Genomic DNA, 13,915 nt, shown 5'->3' on the forward strand with positions numbered 1-13,915 from the left:
GACATAGTTCCGCTCCTGCTTTCTGTTCTCTGGAAATCCTATTTGGCGGAACCTACAGGACATCAGCAGGAAAAGGAGAACTAGACACACAAAAAGGATAGAAAGTTGGGTTGATTGGAGCTGAGGCATATTATCTCCTCCAGAAATAGGGTGTGCCTTTTCATTTGTACTTCCTTTGATTTTTATTCTTTTTTTTTCTTTTTGTAATGTTCTGTCTCTTGATTTGTTTGATTCAGTAATTCCCCCACCCCCTCTTTTTCCTGTAAGCACTGAAAGCCATATTATCATTTTTAACTATATCCCACAAATTTGTATATGTATGTTTTTAGTGTTGCCAAGTAACTAAAAATTTCATTGTGACTATCTTCTTTAATATTTTGTTGTTTGTTTTGGGAGAGGGTTTAATGCAGGGACAGGAATGGACAGGGTGAAGGGAGTTAACAAGGGACAGTAAAGCATTTTAGGATTAGCAGTAGCAGTGAACATCTAAGACTTCTGCGCCTGAGCTGGCAGGGAGGGCAGTTAATCAAACAAGAGCTGTGACTGTCTCTGTGGGAGGGCCTGCCTGACAAGAGCTGCTGCAGTTGGGGTTGTGGAGTAGCAGAGGGACAGTGCCGTCCTGTAGCCCAGCAGGGAGGGAGCCCAGGAGCAAATAGCTCAGAATAATAAATGCTCCCTTGCCTCTGGTTGAACTAAAGGGCTCTAGAGGAGAAGGGTCCTTTATTATAAAACAACAACCTCAGCCTCTGGTCACAGAGCTAAGTAGAGAAGACCCAGAGAAAATGAGATGGAAAGGATAATACTCAGCACAGCTTTAATTTTCATTGCATTTCAAAGCAAATTGCATATACCATGTCCTTCCACTCCTAGATACTTCAGTATGCATCCTAATAAAGAATTTCCATCTTCTATAACTACCATGTTATTAACACACTTTACTAAAGAAACAGTAATTCCTTAATTTAATACAAGTCCATGTACAAATGTCCTGTCTACAACTATATTTTAATAGTTCAGTTGAACTCAGATCCAAACAACTGCTACATACTGTGTATGAATGTTATATCTCTCTAAATCTAGAATTCCCTTCCCTTCCTTATATCATGGATTTTAAATCACATGCTGGCTAGTTGAAGAAATCATGTCATATGTCTTTGCTGTAATGCCAGATATTCAGATTTTAGCTGAATTGCTTCATTGGCTGTTGTGTTACTTGCTCTCCTGCCTCTCAAATTGCTACAGGTTTGAAATTAATTCTGAAGGCTGAGTATGTTTAGATTGTTACATGAGTACTTCATAGGTGAAGCTGAATTCTCTATACTATATCATATCACGAGGCACATATGCCCTAGCTCAGTAGATAGAGCATTAGCCTGCGGACTGAAGGGTCCCAGATTCGATTTCAGTCAAGGGCACATACCTGGGTTGTGGATTTGATCCCTGGTAGGGGGCATCCAGGGGGCAGCAGATCAATGATGTTTCTATTTCTCCCTCTCCCTTCCTCTCTGAAATCAATAAAAATATATTTAAAAAAGAGGCACATATGTCAAAATTTTTACTATTCTGATTATGAATACTTGGGACAAGAGTCAGTTAAACTTAAATTAATCAGGACTCTTTAGATTCCAAGTGATGGAAAACCTAGTTCAAACTGGCTTAGGCCTAAAAAGGGCACTTTATGGCTCACATAACTGAAAAAGTGTTAAATTGGTTTTAGTCACAGCTTGTCCCAAGGAACTTGAAAGGATGTAATCAGGACCCAGTTACATATATATTATATGTGTAATACATATAATTATTATAAATATTCTGAAAGAGCTGCTTTACTGAAACTGATATATATATACTACATGTGTGTATATACATACTTGTGCATATATGTATACATATATGTATACACACATATGCCCTGCTCTTCTATCTGTTGGCACTATTTTTCATAGAGATCCTGTCTTTATTGTCACAAAATGACTGCAAAATTCTATTGCATTTTGTTTGGCCACGTACCCTTCCTTGAGTCAATCTCTGTGGTCAGGAAAATGGAGTGCTTTAAGTTGCACACTAATTTCTGGAGTTCAGTTGAGTCAATTCCACCTGAACTTTATGGACTTAGAATTAGGAAAGGCTGTTTCCACTCCAGAGACTTATTAGGAAAGAGATTGCACTATAGCAGCAGAGTTGAGTAGTTATGCCGGAGACCTTATGGCGCACAAAGCCTGACATATTTACTGTCTGCAACTTTACTGGAAAAATTGCTAACCCCTCATCTCGTTGTTGCTTGAATTTCCTTTCGTGACAAAAATTCTTTCTGAGAACCATTTTCTAAAAGATCTAATTATATATATAAATATAACTACTTCCGTGTGTCATCCATTTTACTTGTCTAAAATAGCATCCCACTTAGAAAACTATTTCAGTAAAAACACGGAAATTCTGGATTCACACCTAAATTACACCAAATTAGACTGTTTTTTTTAATCTAAAAGATATTCTTTGCATAAAAGTTAGGTTTTAAAATATCCTATAACCTTTTCCTCCAGCAGCTTCATAGATAAGATTTTCTCTGAATATTCTTAGCTTTTTAATGACAAGATGAACTTTAAAATGTTAAAGCCATCCTTCAAAAGTACATGCTTCAGCCCTAGCTATTTTGGCTCAGTGGATAGAGCACCGGCCTTCGGACTGAAGGGTCCTGGGCTCAATTCCAGCACATGCCTGGGTTGCGGGCTCAATCCCCATTAGGGGGAGTGCAGGAGGCAGCCGACCAGTGATTCTCATCATTGATGTTTCTATCTCTCTCTCCCTCTCCCTTCCTCTCTGACATCAATAAAAATATATTTTAAAAAAGTACATGATTCAGTTGATTGTATTTACTCATTAAAAAAAAAGCTTTTCTTAAAATAGTCAATTGACTAAAGATATGACTGTTCCGCCTCAGTAGTTCCACCAAAAATCATACAGTTTAGATGTTGTAATTTACTCGTGGTGCTTTTAGCTATATTTGAATTATAAATAGTATTTACTTTGATATTTTGCCTTAAAATTATGTAACACTAACATGTTACTACTGCTATGAATCTTCTCTATACTTCATCCTTTTAGAATATGTAAAATACCTACATTTATTTTTATATTTAGGGTTATTTTACATTATTTTTTATTAAAATTTTGTGAAGGTCTTTAGGAAGTGGATTATGTTTTTAAAAAATTGTAATATATTTTGCTGTCTTCTGTGTTATATTTTTCCCATTTATAAATTTATCACAGGTTATACTACAGCTTGCCTAATTTTTCATTTTTCTTTACATTTTTTTGTCATCTTTCATATGTCATTCACTTTTTGAGACTCAGCTGAATGGTGTTTTTACTCTGTTCATTTGTTATTGCTGAACTTACAGTCCTTTACTTGATAGTCTCCAGACCACTGTGCAGTAGAAATATGATGGGAAATGCAAAAGGGAGCCCCATATGTCATCTAATAGCTACATTGAAATAAGTTCAAAGGAAGAGTTGAGTTAATTTTAATACATTTTATTTAACCTGATATATCCTGAATATTAGCATTTCGGCATGTAATTGATATAAAATATTAATTTGATATTTTACTCCCTTTTTTCTTAAGTCTTTGAAATCCAGCTTCTATTTGACACTTACTACACATCCTAGACCATTAGGGCTTACTTGAACTCTTATTTGAATTTTAAGTATTCTCTAGTTTTTAATTTTTTTAATAAATATTGTTGAAAGTATTACATATGTCCCCTTTTTCCCCCATTGCCCTCTCCCATCTCCCTCCCCCCCAAGCCTTCACCACCCTACTGTCTGTGTATGGATTATGCATATGCATATCAGTTCATCAGTTGATCTCTTCCCTCCCCCCTCAAGCCTCCCCTGCCTTCCCTCTGAGGTTTGACAGTATATGTTTTTATGTTTCTGGGTCTATTTTCATTCATCAGTTTATGTTGATCATTACTCTCCTAAATAAACTCTTAGAAAGTTTAGTACTTTTTTGGATTACAGATAAATAGAATCTTGCATAAATCATTTAAGTTTGGGTGTTCTTGTTCTATAAAATAACAGTGCAGACAGTGCAAATTAGTCACATCAGCCTAATATAATGGATAAAAATGCACAAAATCTTTTAGATAAACTAAATTATTTGCTAATCTTGCTTAGCCCAAGATTAATAAATATTTAAACACCACATATTCACTTCCAGAGATGTTGTTTTAATATCAGGGATTATGGACAAATTTTATGTCATTTTTATTACTTAGTTGATTTAGTTTGGAGATGTGTTAAGTATTATTTATTGCATGCTCTGATTCAAATAGATAATTCAATTTTGACCTAAAGGGTAATCTAATTAATTTTGATAATATACTTTTATTTTCTTTTAGATTCAGTTTTAAGTTTACTGCCATTTACTTTAATGTGTACATTTATGTATATTTATGTGTGTCTCAAAAATTATTTTAGCAGCATTAATTTTTTAAATATAGCAATAATGGAAATAAAAATGCCTAAATTCAAGCTCATAGCCTAAAACTCTGCCTTTACAAATGATCTTATACCAATAAAGTTTATTTAATGATGATTTATTTAATGATAGTGGCCATAATAGATCATCATACAGTATTATTAAATTATTTATCATGCTAAAAAGATACAGTGCTGGCCCTAACTGGTTTGGCTCAGTGGATAAAGTGTCGGCCTGTGGACTGAAAGGTCCCAGTTTCGATTCCTGTCAAGGGCATGTACCTTGGTTGCAGGCACATCCCCAGTAGGGGGTGTGCAAGAGGCAGCTGATTGATGTTTCTCTCTCATCGATGTTTCTAACTCTCTATCCTTCTCTCTTCCTCTCTTTAAAAAAAAAAATCAATAAAATATATTTCAAAAACACACAAAAAACACACGTTTGAATTGTTAAAAAAATAAAATAAATAAAAAGATACAGTGCTCTCATAGAAAATATGAATGTGACAACTATTAGAACAAAGAGAAGGGATCCTTAACTAGGATTGTAAGCAGTCTGTAGGGAAAATTAGGGTAATGGATAGCAGGTAAGAGAACAGGACTTCCCAATTTTATCTCTTGTCAGTTCTTTGACAGTTTTAGAAAACTATGAAAGAAGGTAATTATTTCCCCTCGTAACCACTGTTTGTTAATAACTGATTCTGGGGGCAGGATGTGCACAGGTCTCATTGGATTCTTTGAGTTTTGTTTTTTATTTGAGAGGCCCTAGGCATTCCATGTATCAGAGCTTCTGTTAATGTGTAGATATAAAAATAAATACATATCCATATCTATATCTATATCTATCTATATATCTCTATCTCTATCTCTATCTCTATCTATATATCTCTTGAATACAAGATCTTTAGTGTGGCTTTCCAATATATACAGGGTAGGGCAAAAGTAGGCTTACAGTTGTAATATAAATAATATAATAATACTAAAATCAACTGTTTGCATACTCACAACTGTAAGCCTATTTTTGCCCACCCAGTATACTGATAATTTTCAAATTAAATGTCCATTTACATTTTATTTCAAAGCCATTATTCTGCTCTCTTTATAGTAGTGGAGTGGGAGTGTAGCTATTTTGCTCTCTTTTCGTTGGCTTATAGGATGCCATTATTTTCACTTTTCCTACTGTATTGACTACTGCTTCTCAGTATAGTTCTTCTTTCTAAATTCCCACCCCCTGTTCTCAGTTCCCACTCCCTTACCACTTAAACATTGGTGAACTTCAGAATTCCCTTTCTGTGTATTTACAGATTTCATAAATGTGGACATTCATAAAATAAGAGTACTAGTATTTCAAAACAGGTTAGAAAAACAAAAGGTTTTAATAATGTTTTACATATTTTAATATATCAATGATTTATGTTACTTTTCAATAAATATATTATTCTTTTAGAATTCAAACCTGATTCATCAGAAAGTGTCTCCTCCTAATGATCGACAAGGATCTCCAATATTATCATTCATCGTTCTTGAACAATTTAATGCCATTCGCTTAGTACAAAGTGTTCACCAGTCTCTTGCTGCTCTCAGCAAAGTCATCAGAGGAACAACCTTACTGAGTTCAGAAGTACAGAAATTGGCAAGTGCTTTATTAAACCAAAAGGTAAGCCAGTACTAAGTATGTGTTTTTACTTCATTATTTTATAAATCACCTTTCCATTATGTGCATATTTGTCAGATGTCTCATAGTTAATAGAAACAACATACCCAAGTTAAACTAGCTTAAGCCATGTTGGAATTAATTGGCTCATGTAACTGAAGAATCCAAGGTAACTGTCATTAAGTCATCTTAATGAAGGAACTTAAAATTGTCATTAGGATCTCAGCTTGTATTATACTGGTATATCTACCTATCCAGTCATTGTGTGTGTGTGTGTGTGTGTGTTTGTGTGTGCACGCGCGCGCGCAATTTCACTTTGGGGCAGGTCCTCTATAAAGGATGGATTCTAGCAGCCTGAGTCTTATGTCTTCTGAGCTCCATGTGAACAAAAAGAACATCTGTTTCCTCATAACTCAAACAAAAATGTTGGTATTAGCTTTGATCCATACTGGATGCCTTATGTTTTATGTCTAGTCCCATACTGATTCTGGGGGCAGAGTGTACACAGGTCCCATTGGCTAGGGCTTCAGCCAAATGCCTCTCCCAGGAGCTGAGGGTGGATTCAGCTTCATCTGTAACACATATACTGCAAGAAAGGGAAGGATGGTTACCCAGTAGAAAATCAGGCTACTTTTAGAAAATCAGGCTACTTTTAGCAGAAAAAAAAAGAAATCACCATGTCTCTTGCTGAATAATTGGGCCATTTTAAATGTAAAATCCACTTGTTTCAGATTTGTTGGATAGAAACAAAATCTTTGTAGTAGATCAACTTTAGCTAATTGGAGAATATAAACTTCACAAATTTGGCATCTAGAGAAGATTTCACTAGGGCTCTATAGGAATCTGGAAAGAAAACAGTTGTGTGTTTTCTCCTGCTGTTTACTTCAATATAGAGAAACCTGATAGTCAACCTGAGAGACCTTCTCTGTTTAAATACAAAAGATAGCCTTTGTAGAACTTCCTATACTTTCTCATCAATATGAAAAAGTTTTCTTTCTTAGTTTGGACTGCTATAACCATAGATTGGGTGGCTTAAACAACAGAAGTTTGTTGCTCATAGTTCTGGAGGCTGGGAAATCCAAGATCAAGCTGCCAGCACATCTAGTGCCTGGTGGGGCCTGCTTCCTGGTTTGCTGATGGCCGTCTTCTTTACTTGTGTGCCTTCCTTTTCCTGCTGTCTTTCTTTACTTGACTATAAGTTCTTTATCTTTTGAGACTCACCTCAAGCATGATCTCTCCCAGAAAGCTTTTCCTGACTCTTGCCCTTATACTCAGTGTGGATTTGGTGGGTACACCTTTGTGTTTTGTAGAGCAGTGCTTGTCATGATCAGGGAACTTACAGTATCGTCTGTAGCTGTTTCTTTTGTATCTATTCCCCCCTTAGCACAACCTTTTATGGACAGGAATCCTATATAATAAAAGCTTAGTATGCTAAGTGTCCAGTCATCCGGTCGGCCATTCAACTAATCAAAGCATAGTATGTTAATGATATGCAAAGACTGCTCAACCGCTTGCTATGACGTGCACTGACCACCAGGGGGCAGTCGACCGGTTGACCAGTCACTATGACGTGCACTGACCACCATGGCAGACAGTTGACCAGTCGCTGTGACGTGCACTGACCACCAGGGGCAGCCGCTCCGATTGGTAGATTAGCTTGCTGCTGGGGTCCGGCTGATCAGGACTGAGTGAATGGGGCCGGACATGCCCTGGAGCCCTCCTGTGGTCCCTTCCTGGCTGGCCAACCTCCCGCATCCCTCCCAGGCCCCGATCATGCACCGGTGGGGTCCCTTGGCCTGGCCTGCACCTTCTCGCAATCTGGGCTGAGGGACCACCCTCCCCCCCAACAATCCCCCCCCCCAAGTGCAAAGATTTCCAAATAGCAGCTGTTTAACAGATGCCTGCTGAATAAACAATTAATGGAAACTTGAAATAGTGAATGAACAAATGAATACCCTGCTCATATCCTGTTTTGCTTCTGTGATATCTTTCATGAAAAACGTGGGATACCAAAAATATGTTGCATTTAGGGTTAGACCTGGGTTAAGGTTTCCCATTTATTTGTTAAAAAACTTCAAGTTTAGTTAAACAAACCTATTCTAACCCTTAGTTTGCCCATGATTATACTTTTAATTCTCATTTTGAGTAGATTTGTAACAAATAATATTTATTATCACTTATGTTTAATTTCAAATGGTGTGGTATAGGTGGAGCGATATAAAAATGGAAAATATGTTGAAGGCAGTATTGATGCTGGCAAACTGGCGTTAGAGCCAAGTTGCCTGGGTGCACATCCTGGACTTGCCGTTTACCTACCTGTGAATTGGGGCTGACTGTTTCTTTGTGTTGCATTTTCTCCTCTGTCAAATGGAAGTCATAATACCACCTGCTTCTGAGGATTATTGTAAGGACTATATGAGATGGTGCCCATCAAGCATTCAGCACAGTTGCTAACACAGAGTAAGCACTCAATAAATGTTAGCTTATAAAAGTTCCCTCCAGTTCTTTCTACCTTTAGTCAAAATCCAATACTACTTTCAGAGCTTTTCAGCTACCTCTTTTAAGACTTCTTTGATTAAATTATTTTATCCTAAGAACTGCAGACATGATCTATAACTCATTAGTAAAGCACCACAAGGGATTTTAGCGGTGTATCTCCTTTATTGGTTCTTTCTACGTTTGTTCTGTTGCTATTTAAAGACTGTATTTTATCTTTTATTCCCATAGTCTTCTATCATATCACTATCATGTCATATTACTTATATCACTTATCATATTGTACTTCTCTACATGGAATTCAACACTATGTAATATTCTTCCTATATTAAATAATACATTTTTCTTTATCCCCCAGTAAATTATAAGTTCTATAATATTAAGGGCCTCATAGTGCCTGTACATTGTAGGCACTCAGTAAGTAATGCTGAATGGCTGAATAAGGACTTACCATTTGTAGAATTAATGTATTACACCTGATACTGATACCATTAATTCTCTTAGTTATCTATTCCTACTTAATAAATTGCCCTAAAACTTAGTGGCACAAAACAACAAAAAATTATGGCACAGCTTTTGTGGGACGAAAATCTGGGTGAGGCTTAGCTGGGAGTTGTCTCGTGGTCTCTGTCAAGTCTACAATCAGGGTCAGTCAGGGCTGCAGATCTCACAGCTTCTAAGAGATCTGTGAGATGGCTGTTGGCAGGCCTCAGGCCCTCTCTGATTGTGGACTGAACACATCAGTTCCTTGCTCTATGGACATCTTTACGAGGCAGCTCACAATGTGGTAATGTTTTACTTAGAGTGAGGAAGGGGGAGAGTAAAAGTGAGCTAGGCAGGAGTCACAGTACTTTGTAACCTAATCTCAGAAGTGGCATCTCATCACTTTAAAAAAATTATTTTTATTAACATACAGTTGCATACCATATTATATTAGTTTCAGGTGTACAACGTAGTGATTTAACAGTTATATACCTTACGATGTGATTATCACTATATGTCTAGTACCCGTCTGCCATTGTAAAAAGTTATTACATTATTATTGACTATGTTCTCTGTCCTGTACATTATATCTTTGTGACATTTATTTTATAACTGGAAGTTTGTACCTTTTTTCACATCCCCTCTCTGGCAACCATCAGTTTATTATCCAAAAATATGAGTCTGTTGCCCTGGCTGGTGTTTCTAAATGGTTAGAGCATTGGCCCATGCACCTAAGGATCACAGGTTCGATTTCAAGTAAAGGGTAAGTACCTGGGTTGTAGGTTCTGTCCCTGGCCCCAGTCGGGACACAGAAGGCAATCAATCAATGTGTGTCTCTCAGACATGCCGATTGGTTGCCTTCAGCATTCTCCCCTACCAGGCCGGGGATGACACCTGCAACCCTGGTACCTGCGCTTGACCGGAAATTGAGCCCACGACCCTTCAGTGCACAGGCCCAACGTTCTGTCCACTGATCCACACTGGCCGGGGCCTATTAATCTTTCCTAAATTTATGTACAGTTTACTTTGATTTCAATATTTAATATTAAAAAGTGTTTTGGGTTTAAAAAACTGTGTGTCTCTCAAATCAGTGTGTTGTGTTTTTTTTCTCTTTCTCTCCCCCCATCCTCACTCCCTTCTACTCTCTCTAAAAATCAATGGAAAAATATCCTCAGGAATAAGTTAATACCATATATATGGTATTTGCTGTTCCATGTCTGACTTTTATCACTTCGCATAATACTCTCTAGGACTATTCCATGGTGTCGAAAATGACAAGATTTCGTTCTTTTTTATGGCTGAATATTTCAACTTCTTTATCCATTCATCTGTCTGTAGACACCTAGGTGCTTCCATATCTTGGCTATTGAAAATATATAATATTGTGTATATAAGCTTAATTTGGACCCTTTTTAAATTGCAGTGTCCTCTCACGTGGCAGAGCAAGTGGGAAGGCCCAGAAGACCCTTTACAGTACCTCCGAGGGCTGGTGTCTCGTGCCCTTGCAATACAGGTAAGACTAAATCATTTAGTAACTCCACTGCATGACTGTGCAATTGTTGTATTATACACACACATTGAGATAACTTTCTTGCTAGCAACTAGTGAGAATATTATGATTTTGTAAATAAACAACCATTTAATTTTTATTTTCTCGTGTTATTTTATATACCATTTTAAGTATATTCTTTCTGCCTGTGTCTTTTCATAATTTTTGAGAATTTAGAGAAAAGTCTACAATACAGATGGATTATGCAGAGAATAACTGAAACTGACTCATAGCTGTGACTGATTTCCTTTAGGGAATGTTATTCCTCTCTCTCCAACCCCTCCCCCTCCCCAACAGAGAGCTGCTTTTTCTTTTTTTCCCCTCAAATTGATCAATTATTTTTCAGAGTGATCCCATTAGGTAACTGAAGGAAAATTCAATAGAACAGGGATGATATAGAGGGAAGAAGAGTGATTTTATTTTAATAATAACAAATGGTGCACGTTGGTTGGTGCATGCAGTGTATCCCCTTGCCTGTGGCTTTGCATTGATGTCTGAGTACTTCATCCTCTGCTGTGGCACCTGTTTCACAAACAGCCTTTTTTTAATCACATCAACTTCTAATATCATATGAGTAACTTGATTAGTGTCCTTCCAGGTGCAGCAGTCTTCACCCATGCTTCTGTTAGGCGTGCGCACTCCTGTCAACATCTTTAACCTTGTCATCACTCATTGTGCCGCATCACTGAACCCTAGAAGGTACATATCCCTCCTTTACCACAAGCACATTTCCCTCTTACTTTCTCGCTGCCTTAGACTTTCCAGGCCCTTCCTGCTCAGTGTTCTCCCAGTCTGTCTCTTTCTTTCCTGATCCTTCCCAGGTCAGCATGGAACCACAGCCCATACTTAAACCAGTCTCTCCCCAGGACCCTAACTGACTTTCCTCCATGCTTTATCTTTCCTGAAAACCATTCAACTTGGATCGGTCTCTGTCAGTGCACCAGCTGCCGAGCTCTGCTGGTGAAACTTCAGATATGAAGGGTTCAGCGTTGGGTGTACCCTGAGCATTGCTGCTGTTTTCCACAACGAAGGTTTCAAACCTTCATCACTTTTCTGAAGACCCCCGTGCTGCCTCCTCTTTTCCTAAGCAGAACACCTTCCCTTTACAGAGAAACTGCAGGCTATGCACTATGACCACCTGAAAATTCCTGCACTTCTTCCCACCTAAGTTGAACCCACCCTCCTCACTTCTGTTCTAATACAAAGCAAGTTGACCTTCTGCCACTGAAGGCTCATCCTCAGAGCTTGATTCCATCTGTTCTCATCTGTTTAGACACCTCCACCAGGGGGTGTTTTGTTGCTTTTCTCTCTTCATACTCTAGCCTGCCAGCCTACAAATGGGATCCTTTGTTGGGGCCGGGACTCATCTGAATGTTTGTTAGGCCTCTAGTAAAACCAGCCTCTAAGTTGTTGTATTATTGGAGGAAAAGTTACTGGACTGAAAATGAGGTTAAAATTAGCTGTGTATAAACCTGCTGTGTATATGCCTGGACATCATCTTTCAGTAAATGCCGAAAAATTGGAGGGAAAGAAGGGAAGGAGAATGGAGAAGGCAGAGAGGAAGGCAAATAGCCGATGGGTGTTCTTAGAAGAATATAGAAATTCTCTGAAGGTCTTGTATGTTATAATTGCACAGCTATGATAATTTATAACTTCATATATATATGTCAGTATTGTTTGCTTTTTTTAGATTATTTTTATAAAGAGCAAAAACTATATTTTCTGCAACTAGTATCCTATATTACACCGTGTGTTTTAAGTTCACTTAACATTTATACTATGTGTACATAGTGATATATTGTTGATACTGAAATTAATATTGAAAAGAATTTTACATACATTTTTATGTTTTTCTGACTTGATTATTCATATTGAATGTATTGAATACTGGTCATCAAAACTGAAAAATACTCTATAGTGTAATTTTCTTAAAAGCTTTCTAGCCATTTAGCTTTTATTGTAATGTGACATAACCTCCTAACCCTCAAATAACTTTCAGGCTTCATCATAGCTTATTTTCTATCTTTCCAAACAGGAACTATGTAATATTCATTATTTCTATCACTACTTAGGGTTTCTTTTTATTGTTTTGTTTTCAGACCTTAATATTTTTTCAATTATAAATGTACAAAGATATCTACTTCCCTAAGGTTAAGCTTTAAAGTTTGGGGCTCACTTGCCACCCGTTTCAGGGTCTGCTAGGAGCTTTGTTTTCATATGTGCTTTCTCTGTTTCATAGATACATATCAGAGCAGCTGGTGATGTTTAGAGGAGCAATGTAGCTACTTAGGTGTGAAAGAAAGGAAGGCTTGGCCCTTGCAGCCCTGCCCCGTGGCCCCGCCCCCCTACCCACTGGTCGTTCTGGAAGGTCGTTCCACCATCCAGCCTAATTAGCATATTAGCTCTTTATTATATAGGATAAGGATCAGACTGAATCCAAACAAGTATACAGCAGCTTGAGCCCAGTTCCAGCTGAAGTTTAAAATCCCAGAGCCTTTCATTTTAAGGCATAATATACAGGGAAACAGAGCAAGCTACTGAGAGTGTCATGCATAGTGCCTGTTCATTACAGAGGTTTTGTGAAAATAAGGTGAGACTGACTGGGATTACGGGTGGCATTCATTTATTTATTCATTGAGTCAAAAATGTTGTAAACAGCTATTTTATGCTATGCTCTGAATAAAGTACTGGAGATGGAGTGGTTAGTAAATTGATTTACCATAGTTCCTATCTTGGTGTCAAACACTGTGCTGAGGTGACTGAATGTAGAATGATAAATAAAATAAATATATATCTTCCCTAACTGGTTTGGCTCAGTGGATAGAGCGTCGGCCTGCGGACTCAAGGGTCCCAGGTTCGATTCTGGTCAAGGGCATGTACCTTGGTTGCGGGCACATACCCAGTGGGAAGTGTGCAGGAGGCAGCTGATCGATGTTTCTCTTTCATCGATGTTTCTAACTCTCTATCCCTCTCCCTTCCTCTCTGTAAAAAAAAAAGAATAAAATATATTTTTTAAAAAATAAATATATATCATGCCCCAAGAAGCTATTCTTAGAGTTTATCAGAGGAGATAAACAACTGAATAAAAATAAACTTCCTGGAAAAGGAAGTTTGTGGGAGCAAATAACAGGAGCACCTAACCTACATGGGATCAGGGAAGTGATACTTAAGTGGAGAACTTAGTAGAAATAGACCGAGCGAGGAAGAGAGGGAAGAATGTGCCAAACAAGAGAAAGGCCAGAGTCAAGAATAAGTCT

General features: G+C 37.6%; 1 protein-coding gene across 6 annotated transcripts in view; it reads left to right on the top strand.

The window, feature by feature from the left end:
* Nucleotides 1-13,915, top strand: part of DYNC2H1 (dynein, cytoplasmic 2, heavy chain 1) — a 289,555-nt gene that overhangs the window by 236,948 nt on the left and 38,692 nt on the right. For 3 of the 6 annotated variants that reach the window (XM_005856867.2, XM_005856868.2, XM_014539785.1), the window contains 2 exons: nt 5,924-6,133; nt 10,533-10,622. In XM_005856867.2, the coding sequence (XP_005856929.1) occupies nt 5,924-6,133; nt 10,533-10,622 (300 nt within the window). The other 3 variants (XM_014539789.1, XM_014539790.1, XM_014539788.1) reach the window with 3 other exon arrangements.

Source organism: Myotis brandtii, unplaced genomic scaffold (genome assembly GCF_000412655.1).
Source record: "Myotis brandtii unplaced genomic scaffold, ASM41265v1 scaffold105, whole genome shotgun sequence".
NCBI lineage: Eukaryota > Metazoa > Chordata > Mammalia > Chiroptera > Vespertilionidae > Myotis > Myotis brandtii.